The sequence below is a fragment of the Caloenas nicobarica genome, chromosome 4, assembly GCF_036013445.1.
Source record: "Caloenas nicobarica isolate bCalNic1 chromosome 4, bCalNic1.hap1, whole genome shotgun sequence".
NCBI lineage: Eukaryota > Metazoa > Chordata > Aves > Columbiformes > Columbidae > Caloenas > Caloenas nicobarica.
Genome location: NC_088248.1, coordinates 29,304,300 through 29,331,701, shown reverse-complemented (window position 1 = coordinate 29,331,701; position 27,402 = coordinate 29,304,300). Strand labels below are relative to the sequence as shown.

The 27,402-nt window shown below is 44.6% G+C and overlaps 1 protein-coding gene across 3 annotated transcripts in view; it reads right to left on the bottom strand.

Annotated features, from left to right (window-relative positions):
- EPHA5 (EPH receptor A5) overlaps positions 1 to 27,402 on the bottom strand; it is a 197,785-nt gene that overhangs the window by 32,025 nt on the left and 138,358 nt on the right. For 2 of the 3 annotated variants that reach the window (XM_065634839.1, XM_065634840.1), the window contains 3 exons: positions 15,758 to 15,882; positions 13,130 to 13,289; positions 9,081 to 9,186 (listed from right to left, as the gene is read on the bottom strand). In XM_065634839.1, the coding sequence (XP_065490911.1) occupies positions 9,081 to 9,186; positions 13,130 to 13,289; positions 15,758 to 15,882 (391 nt within the window). Of the gene's footprint in view, positions 1 to 350; positions 417 to 9,080; positions 9,187 to 13,129; positions 13,290 to 15,757; positions 15,883 to 27,402 lie in introns of all 3 variants that reach the window. The other variant, XM_065634841.1, reaches the window with a different exon arrangement.

Genomic DNA, 27,402 nt, shown 5'->3' with positions numbered 1-27,402 from the left:
TTCTGGGGGCAAATTACTCCCCGTCCCCTTTTGGTGACAAGAACCAGAATTTGATGAAGATGTTTGGCTTTAATATGACACATGACAGTTCTGGTGTGGTATCTGGATTGATCATGGCACAACATATCAGGTTTGTCTTTTTTTTCCCCTGGGACCCCTGCTCTCACTGGTGACACACCCTGCTTTGAGTCACGCTATTTCCAGTTGTCGAGATAGACAAGCTGGGTACAGAGGTTGGATGAGAAAGCGATTTCCAGGCCAGAACAAGAAAGGGAGGGAGAGGCAGACTGTGCACAGAAAACATGGAGGGAGGACACGAAATAGGGGCCAGCACGGGTGAGAACACTGACCATGTTAGGCTTGGATAGGCAACAGCACGCAGAGAAGAAGCCCACCCACAGCCACCATCGCAGCAACTGAAAAGCAAACAAAAAGGCCCAGGATAAGGAATAAATCCCACCACCCTGGCAAGGTGCAAATACATCTGCAACATTTTTATATGTACTTCTTCCTTCTTATTGTAATTACTATTTGGACCTTAACAACCTGGGCTGCAAGAATTTCATGACACATGCTACTGCTGGGGAAAAATGCCTTGGGGGAAGCGTATAGATGCTGGTCCTGCAAAGTAATTAAACCATGTGCTTTGAGTACCACCCATGAGCTTAAACTTAAGCACCTTCCTTGGAGCAGGCAAAGTGACTTTTTTGTACAAGTGCGTGTGCAGGACAGTTCCAATTTCCTCTTGAATAGAAAGCACTGGATGGGTGTGAGCCCTGCTTCAGCAGACTTGACTCGTGCATTGTGCATCTGCAGAAGCAGGACCTTATGCATTGGGTGAGAGGATTCAGCCTAAATAAACTCAAAATGCAGTGAGTTGAAAGGCGCTGTGTCTCCACAGCTTGCTTTCGAAGGCTGCTGAGCCATTGCTCCAGCCTGGCATAAGTCCGCAACCCAAGGCTGGCTGCACCTCAGTAATTACCCTTTATCTCTGCAAAGAACTCGTACGGACAATTTTTCTGTTACCAAAACTACAAAACTACTTCATCTTGAAAAAGAACACAGTGCAGAAGAAACAACAGGAAGGTCTTCAGCACGATATACAGGTAGGAGGCCCAGTGGTGCATACATACTCTGGTTAAAGCCAGCTGAAGATCTCACTCATCATTTCTCCTCAAATCATCGTTAACGCATCATTCTTGAAAAAATAATTGTGCTCATCAGATTTTTATGACGTATAACTTACAATGCCTAAACAAATCAAAATAGCCTATTTAGACAAAATTTACATTCTGAAACTGCACCACCTTCAATTATGATGCAAAATAACTTCAGGCATGCAATGATTTACAGAATTATATACTGGATTATGTGCTTACTTAAATCAGAACTGGTGAAGAATGTCTCTCTAAGCTTCTTTTGCATCAGCAAGACAACTTGCAAGCATTTTCTAAACAGTGATGCCAATTTTTTTTTTTACTATAATTGACAATATTTGGTATTTTCACAAGGCTGCAGCTTGTGGAGTCATGCTAATATGGGAGAAGCTGAGCTTTCAACTAAACCTCTGTTAACCCTGGCGGTCCAAATCCCAAAAGCACACAAACGGAACTCAAGCATTTTATGTTTTGAGACAATTTTGTCATTTTATGGGTTTAACCTTGCAGGATTTGAGTGCAGGGAACTGGTACATCTCCAGAAGCTCACTGTGGCTGTGACAACTTAAGTTTTAGGTTGGAGTCTCCCTCCCCCATGCATCTTCTAACAGTTGCTGCTTCAGATCTCACTCGCTCCCTTTATGGGGAGGAAAAAATGCTCAAGTCCAAGGGAAATACGCCTCAATACAGCCTTCCTCCTGCACACCTGTCACATAATGCTGTGTGCTTAAGGTCAAAATACTCACAGCTGTAACACTGAGGGAAATCTAAAGCTACTAGAACAAACTAAACTGGATTAGTGGACAAGAAAATTCACTTTCCAGTCCTGAGCGCACTTGGATAGCTAAGTGAATAGAGTTTTTCGCCTGAACAGTGAGCACAAAGGAAGATGCATGTTAAAAGAACATCTTGATCTGACAGATAAACTTCAGAGTATTAAAATCCAAGGCTGGCACATCTGGATGTGAAACTCCAGTAAACCCACCGTCCTCCGGCAGCCAACACTTTTGGGTGCTGATGGCTTCTATGAGGAGCTTCCCCATCTCCTTACTCCATGAAGGCCTTTCTCGGTCTAGAAGCTGAGGAGCTGAAAGCAAATGCTTTCCAGATGAGATCAGATGTTGTGGCAGGATAAGAGACTGCTGCTCATTGAGATATGCCTGGATCTCTCCAGGTTTTTAAGATCCGTAGGCAGTGAGCTGAGCTGTTCCAGGAGCACCGTATACATCCAAAGTACCTACAAAATCTCCTGTCTCACTGAATCCAACCATGAGGAGAGCTTGTGGAGGCTGCCCTGGGCTCAAGTGGGCGGGCAGGAGCCCCTCCGATCTGCTGCGGGTTAACAGATGACACATCCATGTAACGGTGAAGTTTATTCAGACACCACCTGCTGCATAAAATCCCCTTTGCTGGGAAAGAACAAGGTGTTGAGGCAGCCACCTCTCCGAAAGCCAAGCTGGCTTGAAACAAGGTGTGACTTCTGCTTTGGGCCCCAGCTTCAAAGAAGGGGCTGCAGATGGGCAGAGACAATGTAGAGGAGCCTGGAGCTGCAGTGGGACCTCCCGGAGCTCTGTGGTCGGCCGCTTCTTGGTAAGACCAATCCCACTGCTTTGGTTTCCCTTGGGTGAGGAAAGCTGGCACTCCTCCAGTTCTAGCCAAGGTGACCCCTGCAATGCCTATGTGGTTTGCAAACCCAACTGTCCAGAGAGCAAACCTTAATTAACCTGTGCTGGGAGGACTTATCAAGACCCTTGGTATCATTTCAAACCTTGGGCTACATGCTTGGTTAATGAAATGTATATATATAAATATATGATGGGCCCCAGCAACTGTGCCTGCAGTCAATATTAATTTACCACAGGCCTTCAAATGACCCAGACAGTGTTTGGAATTAAACTGCATTTCTAATGGCTAGATGCATCTCGGAGAGGCTCTGCCATATATAGCTGTGGCTTTTAAGAGTTAGAATTTGAAGACTTGGAGTCATGATAAATGAAAGCCTTGTTTGCTGCTTTTAATAAGCTGCTATAATGGGGCTGTTCTTCAGAGGTTTGCAATTAGGGACACGAGGCAGCCCTGAGTGATGGCAATGATCGGTCCCTGCACTGCCAGCATGGGGGGCCAGCACTGCCCCTTGCACCTTACAAGTCCACGTGCTTGTACTAAACAGCAGAGAAGCAGCATTACACACTGCTACATACATATTCCTACTCTGCCCAAAACTCTGCTTCCAGCTTGAAGGGCAGCCCAGTTTCCCTGTCAAAGTGGAAACAGGACGTGCGTGATGCCATCAAATGCATCATCTGAATGAGGGCAAGGAGTTTTCGTTGTTGACTGCTGCGCTCCCCCACATTTCCCCTGCTCAGACAAAGCTTAAGCCAGCCACTCATCTGTGCGTCATGGTCCTCCTGCCCACTTCCCTTGGCTGCTGCTGGAATAACTCAGAAACACTGCTTTCAAGGGCAATGCCTCATGGGCTTGGAGCTTAATTACAGACTTGGTCCAATCTCACCTCCACTCTGGGCCAAAGTCATCTGAAGGTAGATTAAACTGAGTCCCTAAACCATCCTCGAAACCGCAGCAACTCAGACTGGTTTGCACAGCCTGGTGTGTTTGCACAGAAGCACTAAGCCCAAAAGTGTTTAGGAAAAAAAAAAAAGGAAAGAAAAACAAAGGTGTCGGAGCAGCCAAATTTGCCAAGCTGATCTAGGTGGGATGGGGACTATGGGCAGCAGATTTCTACACCAGCCCTGGGAAGGCATCATGGCATCACCCTGTGCAAAGGGGGAAGCACGGGAGAGCTTTTTTGGGAGAGGGATCCTGTACATCAACGCTGCTCATGCTCCCCTTGGGGAAAAGGTATTGCCAAAAAGGCTGTTAATGTGATGAGGGTAGTGAAAACCTTGACCCGAACAGGGGCAGGACCAGCTTCTGCCTGCTCTCAGTGCATGGGAATTTTGATTTGGCAGAGTAATAGCTTCTCTGACAAAATCCTTCCTCTCGTCAGGTGAATTACAGGGGATATTTGGCAGTAGGCAGTGTCATAAAGTGGCTATAAATCATGGGGGACAATGTCCTGTAGGAAGAAGGAAGAGCAGACAGGAATGTAGAGATAAAAATCCTTTAAAAAGTCACAACTAAAAAAAATTGTGACTCCTGCTGCAAAAGTTCTATGAAAAACGTTATCTACAAACTGTCTCCCATTTCCTACAGAAATATTTAAAAAGTAAACTATTTTAAGACCTGATACAACCTGGAAAATAGGATGGGGGAGGTCTGTGGAAAAATTTATCCGTTTTGACCTTCCACATCAGGGAAGGCCGCAGGCACTGGCTCAGGACCTGGGATACACACCACACCACAATCCTCTCACCGTCTCTACTCCCTGAAAGTCACTTTTTAACAAGATGCACATATTTGTGTCCAGAAAGCCCTCTGCCACCACAGGGGCTGATATTTAAAACTCTAAATCAGCTCAGGTCAAGGATGGATACTCTGGTGCAGAAGCCTCTAATTGTCAGTACCCAGATGGCAAGATTTGTCTTTACTTTGTCTTTTAAAGGCTCGTTCCTTGCCAGAAGAGACTTTCTATATACACACGACACAGGGTGAGAGGCAGATTTTTGCTGCTTCAATTTTTTTTTTTTCTTAAGTTCTATAAAAAGCTCCCTCCGGTTCTTTGGAAGATGACTTGAGATGGAAAGGTCATCCATAATGGGTATATAAATGCAGATGCACAGTGCACTTCCTTAGTTATTTTGAGTGGCTTCTGCAAACATGCTCAGCATTGACCTAATAGCATCCCTATTTTACTCTGTAAAAGCCTATTCCTTTGTTTAGGGCTACAAAGCTCAAATGCTCGAGGGACCAGCCGTCTCTTAACACTCACCCTAAGACCCTGACAATTTTGCAAATGCGGTTTGGTTCAAAGGACCAAATTGGGAGCAGTGGGTTTCCTTCCCAGGCTGATGCAGACACGGCCTTTCACCTCACTTGGTAGGAAGAAAGGGGCTGATGCCACAATGACAACTCAACTGCTCCTTGCAAGGTGGAGCACAAGGGTCTTTGCGACTGGCATCATCTGACAGACTGTAAAACAAAAGTCTATAAAGATTTTAGATTAATACATATATACTAAAATTAGAAACAAGGATGCCAAGAGGCATCTAATTCATGCATTGCTGTGAAAGCAAAATCTATAACATTGCTCTGTGAAATGCATTGCGCTTTCAAGAAGAATGTGTAATCCTAACAAAACAAAGATAACAATAACTCTGTGTTCTTTAACTCAATGCTTGTATCTGGCTTAATAATAGATTTTCAATCCACTTCTCTTTTTTTCCTTTTCTGAGACAACTACGGCCTGATTTAGTGAATCTCTTTGATTTGTCATCCTGAGCATTATATAATTGATGTGCCCTTGATGCAAAGAGGGGAATTACTTGAAAAAAGCCACCAGCTATTTTGCATTTATGACCTTGGTCAGAGAACGCATTATTTACAGGAAGAGTCTTCTTGAACATCTGCAAGTAAATCAGCTCTGAAACGCAGCTTAATTGCTTAGGGCAAAGTGCATTTAGTTTCAAATTCCCAGGAACCTCCAGCTTCAGACACCAAGCGCGTTGCCACAGATGGACGCTGGTGTGTGGAAATGCCACCGCGGCTGCCGTTCAGCTGACCTTTGGTTTAGGGCCAGCTGCCAACGGGAAATTCCAAGCTGCTATTTACATTTGTTCAAAAGAAGCGAGAAATAGCAGAGATACTTGAAAGCAAAAAAAAAAAAAAGGGGCAGGGGAAGAGGTGGGGAAACTTCTGCCTTCCAGGACCTGGTGGAAAATAAAAAGCTTGCAAACTCCTGAATCGTACTGCTGGGAAATTATTTTCCAAGCTGGGGAGAGCAGGAGGAATCCCACTCCTTGCTACAGGGCTTCTCTCACGCCCCTGCTCTCCTTTCCCAGTTTCCCCAGTGCTGTCCTACCTCCAGACACACTTGGCTTGAGCCTGGTACTTGGTTAGGCAGGTGCAAAGAGATTCCACAGAACATCTTAAGGAGAAATATCCTAATTTTCAGGTGCCCAGGGACTCTCAGGGAGCAGCACAGAGTCAGTGACGAGGAGCCCATTTGCAGGAGCTATCCAGGCTACATCCCTAGTGCTGCAGAGCAAAAGAGTTTTTCTCCTGAGCTTTGCTGCTGGGCAGTACCTGCTCTCCTACATGAGCAGAAAAGGCAGAGCCTAGGCTTTGCACAGCTTGCCTGGCATGGAAAGCAGTGGTGATTCCAGCTGGAGCAGCTCCTGGAGTTCCTGTCTGTTTTTCTAAAAGCAAGTATGGGAAAGAATGCGGAAAGGGAATTTAACCCCTGGGAACCAGGCACTGGAACCATATAACCACTCCAAAGATACAGGAAAGTGTCTTCCAGAAACAGGTTAACAGCTTCAGAGAGGGATTATCCCATGACTTGGAAAGCATTTATCATCCCCACAGTGTCACAGCATGAATCACTCTCCACGAATTGTCTTGAAGTCATATCCAAGGCAAAGCAGCATGACTGACACATTTCAGCAGCATTTCTGTTTCTTCCAAACAGGAGCAATTTTTTTGTTTTGCTTTGTTTAATTTTCAAATTGGCTGTCAGCTTTCTGGGGTTTATTTTTCCTTGTCACGAATCACAGAATGCACTAGATGCACTTTAAAATTAACGAGAACTCAAAGTGGCTGAGAAGCTCTGCAGTTTTGAAGCCATTTCTCTAAGAACAGACCAAACCTCAACACTGGAGGCTTCTCCACCACCTCCAGCTGAGGGTCTGGGTTCTTTCCCGTCTAGGGGAAGAACTGGAAAGATAAAAATGGATCAAGAGCTCAGCTCCCTCTGCCTGCCCCTTCTGGTATGTCCAGCGTGGCACTATGGAGAAGCTCCCAGGAGTCTGCAGCTCCCCACTGGGGTCCATGGAGACAGGTGATGAGTACAAGGTATGACAATTAAGGCAGCAGAAGAAGAAGTGATAAAGCTCTACCCAAAGGAGTCAAGGGCTTTTATAAACATGCCAAGAGATAAAGAGCCAAGAGGAAGCGCACCCTGCAAAGCCCATTAGGGGAAAGGACAGAAAGACATAATGAAAGAGAGTTGCTGACAAAGGGCTCAGGCTCTGCATCTGCTTGCTCAGACCAGAGAAGGAAGCAACAAAAAGGCAACCTGCATGGCACACGCCTTCCTCAGAGGTGTTCCAAGCACTTCCTGGTGCCTCTGGGAAGAACAAGAGCTGCTGGCTGCCACACGACTGCGGTTCCTTACGGCCTCGGAGGGATTTACTTCCCTCTGCCTGCGATTCGCCCCCCGTCTCCTTCTTGGAGAGGTGCCAGGCTATGTCCATAGCTTTCCTATGGCCAAATCCTGTTTGCATTGATACGAGCATACATCCAGGCTAGGGAAAGCCAAGGTTCATATCCCCCTCCCTCTGTTCGAAGAGGGATTTGACTCAAAACCTCCAGCCTTTAAGGAGAGACTTGAACTCCTGCCTACAGCGTTCAGAGCCAAGTCTTTTTGGCTACAGCTTTCCCATAGCCACTGGTGTGAATGGCACCATTCAGCCCCCTAGCCGCTGCACGCTTTTTGTGCAGACAGGAGCATTTATTTTCTGATTTTTAAGCCCAACAAGCCACTCAAAGCAGATGACAGGAGCTCAAATGGCTGAGCTGGAAGGGACTAGTCAGTCTCTGACCTTGAGCAGAGATGAGTCTGGCAGCACACTTACCTGTTAGGATGGGAAATAACCATGTCCTCCTACGGATTCCTGGGGACAGAGCTGCTCAGGCTGGCTGGGTTTCACCACACTGCCTTCACAGACTGACACCCTGCTTCCTCTGGGAAATAAAGCCCTCAGCTGATACCTTCAGCATCAGTACAGTTCCTCTGCGAGCATCTTGTAACTACTCTTAACACTTAGGATATCCTGTAATTTACAGCTACCTTGCTAGACCCGAGCATAAGACAGACCTGCATCGTGAAAACAGCCATGGGCTGATGGGTACCTTAGAAGCATAAATGTTTACTTTGCACTGAAAACAAATTCAGCGTTATCAATAGATACATCCCACATTGCTTTGCATGGAGGATGTCACATTGTTTTGACTACTGCCATGAAAAAAATGTACTAATACATGTGTAGTATATGAAAAAAGTGCCTTGTGTGCTGGCTGCTATGCCAATTCAATGCCGTAGTACAAACTGATCCTGATACAAGCCAGATTTCCCGCCGATATCACAATCCCATGTTCACCAACAAGTTCCATCAACTTCAATTAAAGTTGTCAAAGATGGTATAGCCCAGGCTTTCATCACTTGCTTATGTTTAAGCACACGAGAAGTCAATGGGATCGCTCGCTGGTTCGAAGCTGAGTGTTTCCCTCTGTGGAGGAAGCTCTCTATATAATTTACTGGTGCATGGGGAACACAGTAGCGTCCTACACATGAAAAATGAAACCCAGACCTGGCCAAAACTTGGGGTGTTTGGCCATTCGGCTGGGTTTCTTCTCTTTTTCTTCGCAGATGTTTTCCTGAAGTCAAGTTTTCTCTGTAAACAAAGCCGATTGTGAACTCTGGAGTGCAAACAAATTGGCTTTGGGATATTTTACCTGTAGTAACATGTTCTACTTATTTTTAAAGGAATGTGAAAACACTCCTGTGAGAGCCAAGTCTAATAATGAGGGCTAGTCTATGCAGAGATGAAAATCATTGGGAAGTGAACTACCTCTGTGAGGGAGCTTTTGCCATTCCTGCCTGTCCAAACAGATCAATCAGCCCACCCTTGTGCTGTTTTACAGTGCTCCTGCTCAACATGTTGCTCTCGCCCAAACTGTGCTAATCAGCTGGTCAGATAAAAGTTATTACCAAAGTTGGAGAAGTCTAAATGCACAGCTTCTTACCTTCCGCTGAGAAGGAAACCGATAACAACAGCCAGCAGAATGACTCCCACTGTTACAGACACAACAATTATAGGAATCTGGCTCTGGTCGCTGGACGCAGCTACTGCTGAGATGAGAAACAGAAAATGGAGATTAAGGTTAAAATGATAGTCAGCATTCATACACGAGTCTTTCATGTGAGACCACCAGTGAGGTTTGTCTTACCCATTCATTTCTTCTTTTAAGGTTTGTGTATTCCCTCTCTGCTGTCTGTTTCTAATTTGGAAAGGGAATGGGTGGAAAGAAATCAAAACACATACAAAACCAAGCCAAAAACCCAACAAAAATGGTATCTCGTGGCTGAATTCAGAAACCAAAGTGTTGCAGAATGCAGCCTTTGAGTTTGCAAACTTGAGTTTGTCTTTCTGGGTCAGCTGCATTAGAAATTACACAGATAAATGATGAAAACCCAACAGGTTCCCATTTGCAGAGAAGACATTTATGGAATGTTATTAAGAGACACGAGCAAGATCTCTGAAACAAACAGCATTACCTGTGCTTTTAGAAGCTATAAACAATTTAAAACTAACTCCCTGTGGCATCTGTATGACATGGCCAGAAAGCGCAATCTGTAAAACAGGGAGCTGCTAAGACACATAGGCTGGTTGGTGTTTTATTGGTGAAGGGAAGCAGAACTCTCCCAGCCCTGGTCTTGGAAAGATCCCTTCTGCCAAAAGGCAGGAGACAAGTCCTGTGATAAAGCGGCAGGCAGAAAGGTCAGGAAAGCTGTTGGAGAAACGGGTTTTGCCCCAGGTTAGGTAAGAGCGGCTGAACAAACTCCCGCGGCCTGTAAAATAGCAACATGAACACCACTGGTATTGTGTTTATCTGCTTGGCACTGCAGGGCTTTGCACATGGGGCTCCCCAAGCAGAAACCAAAGCCTCCTCACCGTGCCCTCTCCTGCCAGCTTCCTCAGCTCAACCATCCCCAAAAACCAGCTCCCTGGCATAGGAGCTGCTACTGTACAGGAAAAGCCTCGTTATAGCTCCTGCCAGCCCTGGATGAAGCTTCATCCACCCTGGGGAGCAGCAGGCATCGACTGCACGCTGCAGAAGCCTTTAACAAAATGATTGAAGTAAAAAAGGGGTCCTTAGCACAGGATTAACTTTATGAAGGCTATAAAATAACTGAATACAGCCCCATATTAATTGTTAAAAGAAAAGAAAGAAGAAAAGGGATGGCATTAAACATTGATCTGCAATGGGTTTCAAGTAGCTCTTCATATGGAGCTCTCTGGTGCTCAACAGTGAGTGGCACGGACTACCACAGCAGGGGTAATGATTTCAGAAGGACTGGCCCAGATAACACTAAATATTTAATATTAACTGCTCCAAACCTGTGCCGTCATTCAGAGATTTTATTACCCTCAAGAATTTATGCAGGCTCCTTACGATGATGTTCTATTGCTTTCTTGACAAAATAATTAAAAAGAAAAACATTTAAAGGAGAAGATTAAGCTATGACTCTGGTGGGGTTTTTTATGCAGCTTGAGGGATGGGGAAATGAGATAGATCCTGCTGCGATCCATGGCGGCTAAAAATCCCAGATTCATAAGCTAAACTGCAACCTTGCTGCCATATAAAGCTGGGCCTGCATTACCCCTCCTTGATTTGGTGACACGTTCCTGCTCCCTCCCATTGGACCAGCTGGATTAGCTCACCAATCCAGCAGAAAACCAGCTTTTGGCAAGGTTAGCTTTGTTAGAGCTAGATGAGCTCAGTGGCATTTGGAAAGGAGGGAAGCAACAACTGGGCACAGCCAGCAACAGCTTCCACTCAAATAAAAAACTTCCACTGAAAAATGCAGCCCTGGCTGCATTGCTGTGCCTTGCAGAATTGCACAGGCAGGCAGCAGTATGTAAAAAAACTCCAAAATTCTGAAAAAGAGAAAAGTTCCAAACAAGTTACACTTCCCTCACCATTTCTCAGGTACAATCCTTACACCACGCGGGTGTTAGCAACTCATGCTTCCTCCTAGTGTACTATAAATTTACAGAAGCCTTGCAAACTGGAAACAAAACCTGTTGTTCAGTCCAAAATGATTCTGGAGGCTGTGTTTGATTCTCAAAACAGTCACTGAATGGTTTTCATTTGGGCTTGAATAAAAATAATTTGCATTGGCTCTGACAAGGGGTTCAGATCTAAACTCCAATGTAGCAGAGAGATTTTGATCTGTGCTTGGTTTCAGGTTCTCCAGGATGTACAGGAAAGCAGTGAGAGTCTGGTCACACTCCCAGCTCTAATATTGACTTTATATAAAGCCTTGGGAAAAAAAAAGTCACTTTTTAAAGGTTTTTATATGCCATTTGTGCAAGATACTGAGGCCTACATTTTATTTCCATTCTGCCAACTGTTTAAGCACGTGGTTAAGTCCTGCTTCAGCCAGAGCTCAAGTCCAACAGAGGAACAGCAGTAGGTATTCTTCCAAGTACACCAGCAGCTCTTTCATATCAGAGAAGTCCCTACTCCTGTCTTTAAAAAGCTAAAAAACCTGGTTTGGCAGGTGTGACTAAATGACTCAAGGGGTTTAAAGTGTTTTAAGGTATTATCGCATGATGTCCTCAAAAAATCCTGATTAACATAGATAATTACATAATGGGCTTTATGCACGTGTCATTATTTTTTTGACCAGGATTGTAGGTACCAATGGCACTGGATCAAATGTGCATAAATTTCATATCAGATTTATTAATAGCCAGGAACACTGTTACTCAAATGACTCTAAACCAGAAACTTCCCAACTGCAAGCAGAACTTCCCTTGTATAACATAGAGTGATTCTGGGCATAACCTCATTTTGTTGCTACTTTTAGGACATGATTAATGGTTAATACAATAAGAAATACATTAAATAGACCATTCTTATTGCATTAACGTTTCCATCATGATGCAATTTGCACTATATTAGTTCAGCCACTGGCTCCACAGCTACATCTGCACATGCATAATGATTCCTTTAAAACCTATTACAGCTTCAAAGGCAGTATGCATTGAAAGGACAACTTGGCATCTTCTCAAAGATGCTGAATTTTAAATGAACCGGAGTAACAGTAATTTAAGTATTGACGAATCTAAATTTCTAAGGAAAACACACATAATATTGGCTCTCTTCCACAGGAATGAACACAGTATTTCCAGTGTAAAATTCCTCTTCCATGCAAACAAAATAAAAAAAAAGATAAATGACAATTGTACAAACTGAAATACACAGGACATATTTTCTGAGGGAGAAAATTATTTTTGACACCTCTGCAAAAATGTGGTAATTGGGACAAAAGGAATTTTGCCACAGCTGTGCCTGAACACAGGGGAAAGAGCCGCTGTGCTTCTGAATGCCTTGGGAGTTCGCTCTACCACAGAATCTGCTCCAGAATCCACACCAGATTCATTAAGAGGGAAAAAAAAAAATCAAACTCCACAAATTTTTAACAGGCCAAGCAAAGTCCTGTGCCTGAAGTGCACATTTTTGCAGTTTCTGATCACAAGTCAAAATCCTTTCCTGGAGGCTGTAGCATTGGCAGCCAACAGAAACTATCTTTCAGCTTGACACCAACCTACACCAAATGACACTGATGCTCGTTCAATTCTTCCCTTGGAGAGAGGCACCATTTGAGGATGTTTTTCCCCAGATAAAGATATTTAAGAGAGCTCAGCATCCTCCACAGATAGCTACTAAGAGGTGCGGAAGAGCAGGTCTCATCCCTTCTCTCCTCCTGAGAGGAAAGCCCATGTCCTGTCTTCCATTAGCTCTCATAAATGCAGGATTTTTCTAAGTGGGGAGAACTATGAATTTCTGGAGCTTGAAGACTGACTTCACCTCCCGTCCCACCACTTGAGAGAAGGAAGCAGGGACTGATGCACTTGCACAGTTGCGATATGCTCGATGCTTCCAAAGTCAAGGGATGAGGCAGAGCACAAGATTGACAGAGCTCTCTGCAAGGTATTGATCCCCTGCTTCCTTTCTAGTAACCGTTCCAGAGACCCAGGCTGACAGTAATTAAAAGGACTTACACACTGGGCTGGTTTCAAACTCAAATCTTCGGCTGAAGCCACCATAGCCAGCGGCTGTCCGCGCTCGGATCTGGAAGACGTAGGCCGAGCCTGGTTTCAAGCCATCTGCTGTAATCATTGTCTCTTTGGATTTGATGATGGTGTAGCTCATCTCCTGGTCCTTTTCCCAAGCATCCCCAAAAAAACACAAAGTTCAAACACACAAATAGTGGCTCTCCCAGAAGACAGAATCTTAGCAACCCACACAGCAACATTATGAAGGATGACTGAAATGTGCATTTTTGAGGATCTCTTCCCCCAAAAAAACCCCTCTGAAGGCCTTTTATGGGGTATGGTGAGATCTGATTTTATCTTGCCCAGCAGCTTTTATAACCACTGGCTCTAGGAAGTATGAAACAGAGCAGAGGGACGTTTCTGCCCATAAATTACAATATGGGGACCAACCTGGTATCTGGAGTAGGAGCAGTTTCCATTGCTTGCGATGGACATGGCTTGGGGCAAGGGAAAGGTTCATCCTACAAAAATCAACCCCAAGGCTCAGAGAAGAGGAAAAAAGTCCCATCACTTTAGAAAGGGATTTTAATTCACACAAAAATGACTTCCCATTTATGTAACTAGGCCTAAAAGAGAATAATACTTTATACTTTGTAAAACTTGACGCTGGCATTTCTAGAACCATGAATTAGATCTTGGGAAGGGAACAGTCAACCAAAACTACAGGAAAACATCTAATTTTGCATTGACCTTCTGAAGCAACAGACCTGAAGAAAATTTGCTGAAATAAGTCTTCATTTACATCAGTTTCTAACGTGAAAGAGTTTCAGTTCTTTGATTAAAATTTAGATCAAATGCTTGGTAATTACTCTTAGAATTATTTACTGTAGCATATAATCTAGACAAGAGCTCATAAATTAAGGACTACAAATTTGGAAACTGCTTTTTATTCACTGTATCCTCTCAGATCCAAATTATTGTGAGGTAAACAGGAGTTCTTAGTAATTCCCCACCAAAATTTTTGCAGAGCTATTAGGAGCTGAACTGATTTTTCTTTTTAATTTAATGGCCAACTTTCCTTAGACTGTAATATGCCTGGATAAGGCCCTATGAATTTTCAAATGTAAGATTACGGATTTTCTCACCAAAGCCTGTAGCTACACAAGACTGTTTGGGAGAAATGTGTGTGTGTGTATATATATCTCTGTTCTTTTTTATTATTACGGAGCAATTTGTCTTAAAGGAATGTGATCTGACAAAACTCTGTTTTCCAAAACATAAATCACTCTCATCCCCTGGAAATGAATGCTGTAATTTTACCCTCACAAAGGGATGAAAACTGAAAGAATATAAATGACAGTAGCAACAAACAAGAAGGATTAAGGATGACATCCCAAATCTAACTCAACAAACGGTTAAATAGCAATAAGTGAATATTAGTCCACATCACTGCTTGTACATCAGCCCAATCAGGTTTTCAATACATGGTTGGCTTCTGCAAACATTTAAATACTGGAGCTTTCCTATGGAAAACACTAAGCTTTAACTTCAGCCTTAAAGCAATAAATCAAGACAGCTTAAACTCGGATCGGCTGTAGCAACCTCCCCGTGAAGGACTTGTGCTTGAAGAACAATTTACTGAAGCTATTTAAGATTAGTTCTGGACCACAACGACAACATTTTAAACCCCCCACTCCAATTTGTTTGAAAACAAACTATGCGACATGAATAAATATATAGATTTTTTTTGCTTTAATTATCTGCTTATTATCAAGATTTCTAGAGGCTAATCTTCCCAGACCACTCCACTTCGATGCACCACAATGGTCATTCAAACAAGTTAATAAAAAAATCAGTAATTGATTATTTCCAGCAAAAGCCTATCCTGATTCTTTCTTTGTGCTTTAATCCTTCCGAAATGCCTAGCTCTATTTAAGACACTCGTGCACCTCGTGCCCCTGCCCAACCTCCCTTACCTGCAAAAATAATGTTGATTTTATCCTGATACAAAAGATCTCTGAAATTCTTTTTCCCCTGTTTGCATGAGGTGTTTGACTGGGTCCCTCCCATGGTCAAAGAAAGAAGAGAGGAGTAAGGACCCAGTCCTGGTCCATGTTGAGTGGTCTCACCTGCCTTATCGACAGAACTAATGGATGATTTTCCTTAAAACAGAAATTTAACCAAAAAAGTGACTTGTGATTCAATTTCTTTCTTCACATCAGAGCAGATACAATCTCTCTGCAAGACCTTTCTCCTCTCTCTTACACCATGGATGCAAAACCAAGTGTGAAATCAAAACATCAAAGCTAAGGGATAGCTTGATGTTTCCAGGAAGAGATTGATACTCGAATCCCAAGTCCTCCTATTTTTAACAAATGAGCAGGCTCTATCTTAATGTGATAAGGCCAGAGGGGAACCTGACACGCAGATTTAATGTATTTGTTCAAGAGAAGTGGCACACTAATGGAAAACAACACCCTAATTTCAAGTCTCCCTAATCATTTACTGCAAAATCAATCTGACATTGATTTATGCATAAAATTGCCCCATTCCCTTCCATGACTCAAGAAAATTATAACGAAAAGGACAGTAAAGAGAAGGTACTTGGGATGTTCAGTAATCAGTCCGTCACACCTTTTCAAAATATTTGATTTCATATTCCAGGATGATGCCGTTGGGTCGATCTGGCTCCTGCCAGGAAAGGGAGATGCTATTTTTAGTTATCTTCCCTTTTTTCACACTACTGACTGGAGAAGGTGCTGCAAGACAGGAGAAAAACAGAACAGACAAAAACCACAGTTAGTAAGACGGTCTGTCCCTGCTGAAGCCAAACTCGTCACCGTCTTCCCCAATACAGGGCAATACTGCAGATCAGAGGGAGCTGTTTTCACGGGGGCGGTTTTTGCCCATTTTTAACAACTGGATTCACACAGATTTTCAGGATCTGACCAGCATCGCCAATCCGAGCAAAGTAACACCATGAAGCAACAGCAGCAGTTACACATTGACTTTGTCTTTTCAAGCACTTGTCAAACGCATCAACCCCACACCTCACCTTTCCAAATAGGTCAGAGGGCTGTGTTATCACAACAGAATTACACAGTAATTGCATATTGCTTTCCTTCATCTGCTTTGAAGTATACGTATTTTAGCATGTACGGAAGACCGTAGGTTACATAGGCTCCTTAATGATTTATTTTTTGGCTTGTACAGTAGTTAAAGTCTAGGCATCTTTCAGCCTCCTCCTTCCAGAAGCACTGAACAAGCTAGCAAGGCCCTTAAAACCTTTATAATTCAATTGCTTTCTATAAATATTACTGGGGTGCTACAGCTCACATAGTGACATTAATTCCTTGCAAATGGCAACTGTAAAGATTTTAATGGCGATGACGGTTCAGAAGTTTGTGGCGTGCTCGGGGAAGCCGCCAAATGAAAAAGCAGCTATAGCAGCTCTGCTTCTTATTTTAAGATGCAGCCTTGAAAGGTTATCAGCCCTTTGCAGCACAGATGTGCATCAGAAACAGGCTTGATCCTTTGTTTTCAGTCCAGTATTGGCAGAGACTTTTCAAGTTGTGGTTGTTACCATTCCTGCCAGCTCGCAAGCAAAAGTTGCAATGGGCAATGCAACCAAAACACCCCGGGTACTTCATACCTGAGATTAGGAAACAAGACTAGAGTGAAAAGAAGAGAGAATGGGAGAAATTCATAGTCCCTAATTTACAGGGCTGAGAGCAGCTTCTCCAGAGGAAAAATCAGCCCACACTTGGCTGAGGGTCTTCAGCTCACCCTCCAGATAGGCCAGGTCTAGGTTGGGATTACAGGGGGCTGGAGAGACCCGTAGCAAAGACCTTGGTGACCATATGGGGAATGGAGTGCAAAGACTAGTAGCAAATGATCACATTTTATCTTCCAAAATGTATTTGGAACTATTAAAAAATAATTTTAAAAGTGACTTCTATATGCAGGACTAACTAATTACCGTAATACTAAACCAAACCTCTAATTAAGTAAAATAAAGACAACAAACAAATTAATTTTGCCAGGTCTGACCTTCGGCCAAAAAGAGTAAGGGAAGTGCTGCAGATGATTATCCCTGGATAGAAGGCTAGCAGTGAGCTTTCTCTTTCAAAGCAAGTTCCCACATCTCAATCTCTTTTCAGCCTCAGTTTTTCTCACTCCTGTTTACTCATCTCTCACCCACTTGGCTCTCAGAGGATCCTGAAAGGTGTTGCTCATTTCCATATTGTTTTCTGTCAGAGAGCTGGCATTAAGCTGCACAGACAATACTTGCTTTTCAGCTCTGCATCCACCACTGTGCTCACAACTGCTCCACTGAGCAAGTAAAAACCACCTGGATTTCAATGACGATCAAGTTATTTATGTAGGCATCACACAGTGATCACCGACCATTTTTCATCCACAAAAGTCACATTACCCTCAGCTGATGTCCTCCCTTGGCTGATGTCCTCCACAACGTCTTGGGCTACATGAAGGCTAATAACAACCTAGACTCAGACTGCTAATCTGGTATAGCATTTTGCATTAATTAATCCAAGTGCCTAAATGGGTGTTGCGCATGCATGTGCATGGCAAGTTGAGTCGTGCATGTGAGATATACAGTCCACTGCACATGTTGATGGCCAGATGTGTTAGCCCAGAGAAGACACAGCAAGTAGCAAACTCCATTAAAATAGGATGCACTTCCCTCCCAATGTAAAGGCAGGTACATGGTTTTCACGGGCATCGGAAAACAAGTCTCACCCTGGGGTGGTGGTGCCAAATAACAGGTGATTATACAGCCTTACTTAAATACAGGATATTGGTCACTTCTTATTGTGAGTCACTTGGATGCTACAGGGGATGGAGACACTGAAGTACGCAGAAAAAGGGATCCGTGCCCCTCTGGGATTGCTCTCCAATGCTCTGAAATCCCTCCAGTGCCCGTCCCAGGCTTGTGGAGCTGGCAACAGAGGTCTGGCGGGATGGAGAAAGTAAGAGCTGAGCACTAAACCTCTTTGAACTCCGATTAGCAAAAGCAAACTTGAGAAATGCAGCAAGGGGAGACCTCAGCACTCCCTGGCATCAAATGCCTCTCAGGAAGGCGAAAACCATGCAATTCTAAGTGTCAAGATCGCCTGACGAAATAATGAACTTTTCATCCACTTTATTGAGGTTTCCTGAAGTGTTTATAGGACCGAGGCTCACAAGTGCTTTAAAAACAAGCAAATGATGGAAGCACTCCTGAACTCTGCTGCAAAATCCTTCCCTGAGAGGTTCAGGGGAATTTAGCTCCCTTCTCCACGTGCGTCAGCACAGTACAACACAAAATACATCTGCAGCCATCCAAAAAGTGCCTGTCAAACTCCCCTAAAACAGAGCATCCTCTTTAAAAGGCAGTGTGCTAAAAGCTTTGCTAATTAACAGCTTCAATGGACTTAAATCTCTTGCTGTGCAAGTCTCTGACGTTTTCTGTTGTGGCTCTGCAGAATGGTCTACCATTCCCTACCAGGGAAAGGAGGAAGGATAAGAAAACGAGTAACGCAACTCCCAAAGTAAATTAGAAAAGGAGTAACTGTATCCTTTTTTAATCTCCTTCAAAAGAAGCGTTAAAGTGTAACCATGAGATAAAGGGCAATTAAGTAAATTCAATAAATCCCAGTGGTGCTGAGATGATACAGCAACTACTCTGCATCCTCAACACAGGGAGATTACAATGCTCTGAATCAAAGGAAGGAAGGTGTAAGTATTTTAGAGGTTTTTTTGTCAAACAAAATGTAATCCAAGCCAGGCAAGTGGACAAAGCCTGCAAGCATTCAGTCTGAAAAGCCTGCAACTGGATACTGTGCTATATGATCTCAGGAAAAGACAAAGATTACTTGAGACTTGCTTTTCAAAGGTCACTGCTTCTGCAAGGGCAGCATCCTCTTAATAAAAAGAAGTCCGACCACTGAGGACTTCCATTTGGAGTACAACATGCAAAAAACCAAATTCACATAAGAGTGATGATATACAAAGCTGTGATCTCTCACGTTTCTTACATAAGGAGGCATAATTCTTGTCCAAATCCCTGCCTTGACACTGCAAAAGGTAGACATCACAAATTGTTTACACATCACTTTACAAGTAATCTGCATGTATGCATTCATTTCTTAGCAAAAGACTAAAAATCAAAGAGCAATATTGTATCATTTATGTTTATGTTCACCATTCATGAGAACAGCCATGCACGTGATGAAAGCAAACAGAAGATGTAACAAGGTGTGAAACTGCTAATGTACACTTCGGTTTCCTGAGACCAAAATTAATCAAGAAGCAACTAAAAGCACAGAAAACTGTTTCTACCTTCTTCTATTCTGTTTCTCATATTTCTTAAGAAGAATAAGGGGACATATCAAATTAAAAAAATGGAAGTCTTTGCAGAAAATGCATCATTAGTCACATCTGAATAGCTACAGGAGATGATTTCATGAGGAATAGACCTTTTAGGACATTGTTCCTCCACAACCTTTGATAATGACATTAGCACTGAAGTAGCCTTCTGGGCATCAAACACAGTATTTGCAAAATACTGTGCTGTGGCCCACTAACATCTAATATACAACGATGCTTATGGGAGTAAAACAGTAATTATATTTTAAGAGAAACTAATGTTATCAGGTGAATGACCACTGCACCAAGATAAAACAAATAATCCAGTTTCTACATTTCATGGTCTATCTAATGCTCTCTCCAGCCCAATTACTTTTGCCTCAGTATTTTTCACTCTGGCAGAAACCACAGCTAATGTCTCCTCATCTCGCCCTTAGCCCCACAGCCGGGGAAATTCTCCACTTCTAAGCAAAAAAAATACTAGCTCCTTTCACCCGCAGGGCAAAACCCAAGCCATCAGCCCAGGACCTTCAATCCCACTTTAACTTCTGCTAGGACAGATCCTCACTTGGAGCAACCGAGCGCAGCCAAGGAAGAGATACTGACTGACCTGGGCAAAAGGGCTGGTACCTTCCTTCCTCTGCAGCTCAAGCTATCTCGGCTTCAGGTCCCTTTCCAAAGACAACAGAGACATCAAAGATGCTGTTACTCTTTCTGTATGCTGTCTCCCTTTCATGTATTTTTAATGCATTTGCAATCTCTTTTATCGTGATTACATTCCTGTGTGTGCAAACATTTGGGATCTAACACTTCAGACCTCACCAATATACCTTGGGGTTCCTCCCTCCATGTGACGCCACATTTCTTTTGTGGTCTGAATTTATGCCAGAAGATTTAGAAATCAAATTCATGCTTGTGATTAAACCAATACCTTCACCTGTCATCATATACAAACAAATATTTATGCTATCATTAATACACTTATAAAGCCAGGTTTAATTAAAGAAAATGAAACCTCGAGACAAGTAATTTTGGTTCCACTTCAAAACCCCAGTATACTGCAATTTTTCACTCAGTTTCTAATTAATGATATTATTGACTTTTTTAATAAGGCCTTTGGTGACTTCAGAGTTTGGAGCAAGACCTGCATTATTCATCAAGTCACACTAAAGGTATGTGAAATTGCAGGCAGCTTCAAGCAGGAGATTCATTTTTAACAAGATAACACACATTAGTTAAAAGAGGAAAAATAAAAAGACTTAGCTGCATCATCTCTTTGCATTTCTGTATAGAAATGTTATACATTTATAAAAGCTCACCACTCAAAGTTTCCCTAAGACTACTTTTACTGCGGATGTCATACCTGGGTCCAACCTTAGCATTTAAGTAATGACTTTTGTGCTGTGACTTTTAACATACTGAGGTGTACCTCGGTTTGCCTGTTTTGGGGTTTCAAAACTCCTTGCCCCTTGAGGACAACTCAGTGCAAACCGTGCCTGGCTAGTTAGGCAAACAGCTTGGACCCCAATTTGCAGGTGCTTTGTATATACTTTTGAAAAATAAGTCTCCAGGGAATAAAAGGTCCTTGGACTATGTAGTTTTAAATGCCAATTCAATTCTGCCTGAGACTTACATGGCATTTCAATGATGCACAGGCTGTAAATAGTGCAAGGGGGTAAATTTGAGTCCCAGGATTAAATCCAAATGCCTGGCAAAATATGAGCCCAATCCTAAAACACCATTCATATATGGAGATCATTTTCTTTCGAATGATTATTCAAGGTATCCCTTAAGCAGATGGGGATTTCATGCTGGCTCTTTCAACACATCAAACATCAAAATGAGAACATAATCTCCACATTTCCTTGGCAACAAATGTATAGTGTTTCTCCACATCTTCCACCTCCCAAGATGAACACCCGAGGTAAATGCAAGGTCTCAGACCAATTTACAGTCTCTGTTACCCACTTCCATTTTGAACGCCTCCAAAACCTGAGGTGCCCTGATGTGTGCCTTGAAACCAAAGAAGTCACGTTGTCTGACAGAGAAACCCAACTCAAGCACTCAGTGGCCTCGACAGAAGGCAGGGTCCCATTTTTCTACGTGAATCCATGGCTAACCCAAGCAACCAGACTTACCTCACACGAAAAGGGGGCAACCATAGAATCATTCCGGTTGGAAGAGACCATCAGGATCATTGAGTCCAACCATAACCTAACCTAACTCTAGCACTAAACCATGTCCCTAAGAACCTCATCTTAATGCCTTTTAAACCCATCCGGGAATGGTGACTCCACCACTTCCCTGGGCAGCCTGTTCCAATGCCTGACAACCCTTTCCATGAAGAATTTTTTCCTAATATCCAATCTAAACCTTCCCTGGCGGAACTTGAGGCCATTTCCTCTTGTCCTGTCACTTGCTACTTGGGAGAAGAGACCAACACCCTCCATGCTACAACCTCCTTTCAGGTATTTGTAGACAGCTATGAGGGGCCCAAAACTGAACACAGTATTCAAGGTGGGGCCTCACTAGTGCCAAGTACAGTGGCACAATCACTTCCCTGGTCCTGCTGGCCACACTATTCCTGATACAAGCCAGGATGCTGTTGGCCTTTTTGGCCACCTGGGCACACTGCTGACTCATATTCAGCTGTCAATCAACACCTCCAGATCCCTCTCTGCCAGGCAGCTTTCCAGCCACTCTTCCCCAAGCCTGTAGCGCTGCCTGGGGTTGTTGTGACCCAAGTGCAGGACCCGGCACTTGGCCTTGTTGAACCTCATACAATTGGCCTCAGCCCAACAGTCCAGCCGGTCCAAATCCTTCTGTATGGCCATCCAGCACCCAATTTGGTGTCATCTGCGAACTTACTGGGGGTGCACTCAATCCCCTCATCCAGATCATTGATAAATAGATTAAACAGAACTGACCCCAATACGGAGCCCTGGGGAACACCACTCATGACCGACCGCCAACTGGACTTGGCTGCATTCACCACAACTCTTTGGGCCTGGCCCTCCAGCCAGTTCTTTATCCATTGCAGAGTACACCCATCAAGACAACAAGCTGCCAGCTTCTCCAGAAGAATGCTGTGGGGTACAGTGTCAAAGGCCTTACTGAAGTCTAAGTACACAATATCCACAGCCTTTCCCTCATCTACTAGTTGGGTAGCCTTGCCATAGAAGGAGATCAGGTTGGTCAAACAGGACCTGCCTTTCATAAACCCATGCTGACTGGGCCTGACCATATGCTTCTCTTGTAAGTGCTGTGTGATGTTACTCAAGATCATCTGCTCCATGACCTTGCCCAGCACCAAGGTTAGACTGACAGGTCTGTAGTTCCCAGGATCATCCTTCCAGCCCTTCTTGTAGATGGGTGCCATGTTAGCCAACTTCCAGTCAACCGCGACCTCCCCAGTTAGCCAAGATTGCTGGTAGATAACAAAAAGTGGCTCAGTGATGACCTCCGCCAGCTCCCTCAGCACCCTTGGGTGTATCCCATCTGGCCCCATAGACTTGTGGGTGTCCAAGTGGTGTAGCAGGTCTATAACCATTTCCCTTTGGATTATTTGGGCTTCATACTGCTCCCCACCCCTGTCTTCTGGCTCAGGCGGCTGGGTACCTGGAGCACAACTGTTCTGTTAAAGACTGAGGCGAAGAAGGCATTTAGTACCTCAGCCTTTCCCTCATCCTCTGCCACTATGTTTCCTTCCACATCCATCAGGGGATGGAGATTCTCCTTAGCCCTCCTCTTGTTGCTAATGTGTTTATAGAAACATTTCTTGTTGCCTTTCACAGCGGTGGCCAGGCTCAGCTCTAGCTGGGCTTTGGCCCTTCTGATTTTCTCCCTGCATAACCTCACAGAATTCTTGTATTCCTCTTGAGTGGCCTGCATCTCCTTCCAAAGCTTATAAATTCTCTTCTTATTCCTGAGTTCCAGCTGCAGCTCTCTATTCAGCCAGGCCGGCCTTCTTCCCCACCAGCTCGCCTTCCAGCACACGGGGACAGCCTGCTCCTGCACCTCTAAGATTACCTTCTTGAAGAGAGACCAGCCTTCCTGGAATCCCTTGTCCTTCAGGACTGTCTCCCAAGGGACTCTGCCAACCAGCCTTCTGAACAGGTCAAAGTCTGCCCTTCAGAAGTCCAAAGTGGCAGTTCTGCTGACCACCCTTCTAACTTCTCCAAGGATAGTAAACTCAATCATTTCATGATCGCTATACCCAAGGCAATCTCCAACTGACACATTGCCCCAGAGCCGTTCTCTCTTTAGAAACAACAAATCCAGTGAGGCTCCTTCCCTGGTAGGCTCACTAACCAGCTGTGTTAGGAACCAAAATATTTCATCTGCCTCTTCATCCTGGTTGGGTGATCTGTAACAGACTCCCACCAGGATGTCCACCTTGTTGCCCTTCCCCTTGATTCTCACCCATAGACACTCCACCCTATCATCACTCTCCTCAAATTCCAGACAATCAAAACCGTCCCTAACATACATGGCTACCCCACCTCCTCTCCTTCCTCACCTATGCCTTCTGAAGAGTTTATAGCCATCCACTGCAGTGCTCCAGTTATGGGAGTCATCCCACCATGTTTCTGTGACAGCAATTAAATCATAGCTTTTCTGTCTCACTAGGGCTTCCAGCTCCTCCTGTTTGTTGCCCATGCTGTGTGCATTCATATAGATGCACTTCAGCTGAGCCATTGATTCCACTGGGTGGGCAGACCGAAGGGTCTCATTAGCACTACTCTCAGATGCCACTATGCTGCCCTTGGGTGTGCCTCTGCCACATCTGGTTTCCTCCCCCTCCCCCTTCCAAACTAGTTTAAAGCCCTCTCAATAAGCCCTGCTAACTCCTGCCCCAGGATCTTTTTCCCCTTTTGAGACAGGTCCATCCCATTTGTTGCTAGCAGACCAGGTGCCATGTAAGCTGACCCATGATCAAAAACCCCAAAATTCTGCCAGTGACACCAGTCCCACAGCCAGGTATTGATCTGCTGGGTCTTCCTGTATCTTTCCTCATCATACCCTGCAACTGTGGGGATAGAGAAGAACACTAGTTGTGCTCCTGATCCCTTGACCAGTCATCCCAAGGCCCTGAAGTTTTCCCTTTTCAGTTTCATCACTGCCCACCTGAAAAATTATTAGTGAGTAGTAGTCTGAAGGCCTAACCAGGGCAGGAAGTTTCCTTCTAAAATCTTTAACCCTGGCCCCAGGGAGGCAGCAGACTTCCCTAAGAAGTGGGTCTGGCCTGCATATATGTCCTTCTGTTCCCTTTAGAAGGGAGTCTCCTACAACCACAATCCGCCTTTTTTTCTTGGTGGCAGCTGTTTTGATGGAGGGTGCAGGGTGACTTATCCTCTGCAGCACCTCCAACTCAGTGGAACCACCTCCCTCAACGTTGTTGTTTGGTTCCACTTGCAAGGCATTATACCTGTTTTGCAAGGGAACCTGGGAGGGTGGGATGGTTACAGTACAAACCCTACTCCTTCTGCGCCGGGCAGGAACTTGCTGCCATTTCCCCTCGTTCCTGAAGTTGCTGCAGTCCACATCCTGAGCCTCTTGCCTGTTAGACAGAGGCACCTGGGAATGTGGGGTGGGTAGGGGGATGTTTCTCCTGCCACCCCTAGTGTGGACTTGCTCCTCTTCATCCCTTTCCTTTGACCTGCCTTCTTCAGTGAGGCAAGGGGAGGAGACAGGAATCCCTTGATCTTCATTTCTTGCTGGTCTTACCTGCCTCCGGGTGGCCAGAGCTTGATCCCACCAGTCGATTTCCTTTTCCAGCTCCCTGATACTTCTCAACCTTTCCACCTCCTCTCGCAGCTCTACTACCAGGCTGAGCAGGTCATCCACCTGCTCAGATCTCACACAGCTGCTTTCTGTATTACCACTCCATACCAGTGAAGGGCTCTGACATGCTCTGCAGCCTAAGGTCTGGGTGGCTGCATGTTCCCATGGCAGCTCTGTCTGAGTTGCTGCCTCCTTCCTGCTGAGTGCAGAGTACTTACCTTTGCCCCGAGTGGATACCATAGTCAGCTCCTTCTGCAACGGTGACAACAACCAAGTGAGATAAATCACTTGAGCTTCCTTGCCTGCTTAAACTGCCTGCGCAAACTGCTGCACTAAGTGCTTCAACCCTGTTTGCTGCCCCGTTCAGGTGGTTCCCACCCCAGTCCCTGAAAAACTAAATGCAGCTCCTTGAGCTTGACAGCAGGACGTGACTTGGAGCCCAAGCTGGTCACGGATCTGAAGGCACTCCCAGATCTCTCTGCCTCCCAGCTGGACACAGGGTCGGGTTGGTCCATGGTGAAAACTGCATCACTGCGTAACTTGGAGAGCATGTTCTTTCTTTGACAAAGCTTTCCTCAGATGATCTCTCCCTGACTTCTAATCCTTGGACCTAAGATCACAGAATCACAGAATCACAGAATGTTAGGGATTGGAAGGGACCTCAAAAGATCATCTAGTCAAATCCCACCGCCGGAGCAGGAACACCTAGATGAGGCTACACAGAAATGTGTCCAGGCGGGTTTTGAATGTCTCCAGAGAAGGAGACTCCATAACCCCCTTGGGCAGCCTATTCCAGTGTTCCAAGAAAGTATCTTTTCTAAAGGCAAAGAGAGCAGGATGGATGTTGTCATTTTGTGGACATTACTAACCTGATGGTTTTAAATACCAGCAGCCCCACTACAGAGAAGTGCTCATGGTTAAAAGATACAAAACAGGAAACAACCTTCAATCAGAGAGACAACAGAAGTATTCTGCATTCAGTTTGCATTAGTGCAAGGATAAGAGTTAATCTCTTACTTCTGATCTGAGTAACAGCTCAGTAGACACCCCTGGTTGAGACTGGGACTGCAATGCACCACAGAATCACAGAATCACAGAATGTTAGGGATTGGAAGGGACCTCAAAAGATCATCTAGTCCAATCCCCCTGGCAGAGCAGGAACACCTAGGTAAGGTTACACAGGAAGGCATCCAGGCGGGTTTTGAATGTCTCCAGAGGAGGAGAATCCACAACCTCCCTGGGCAGCCTGTTCCAGTGTTCCGTCACCCTCACTGAGAAGAAGTTTCTTCTCAAATTTAAGTGGAACCTCTTGTGTTCCAGCTTGAACCCATTACCCCTTGTCTTACTGTTGGTTGTCACCAAGAAGAGCCTGGCTCCATCCTCGTGACACCCACCCTTTACATATTTATAAACATTAATGAGGTCACCCCTCAGTCTCCTCTTCTCCAAGCTAAAGAGACCTAGCTCCCTCAGCCTTTCCTCATAAGGGAGATGCTCCACTCCCTTAATCATCTTTGTGGCCCTGCACTGGACTCTCTCCAGCAGTTCCCTATCCCTCTTGAACTGAAGGGCCCAGAACTGGACACAATATTCCAGATGAGGTCTCACCAGGGCAGAGTAGAGGGGAAGGAGAACCTCTCTCGACCTACTAACCACCCCCCTTCTAATACACCCCAGGATGCCATTGGCCTTCTTGGCCACAAGGGCACAGTGCTGGCTCATGGTCATCCTGCTGTCCACCAGGACCCCCAGGTCCCTTTCCCCTACACTGCTCTCTAATAGGTCATTCCCCAACCTATACTGGAACCTAGGGTAGTTCCTGCCCAGATGGAAGACTCTACTCTTGCCCTTGTTATATTTCATTAAATTTTACTCCGCCCAACTCTCTAGCCTGTCCAGATCTCGCTGGATGGCAGCACAGCTCTCTGCCGTGTCAGCCACTCCTCCCAGCTTGGTGTCATCAGCAAACTTGCTGATAGTACACTCAATTCCCTCATCCAAGTTGTTGATGAATATATTGAATAGTATCGGTCCCAGAACTGACCCTTGAGGCACTCCACTAGATACAGGCCTCCAACCAGACTCAGCCCCATTGACCACGACTCTCTGGCTTCTCTCCTTCAGCC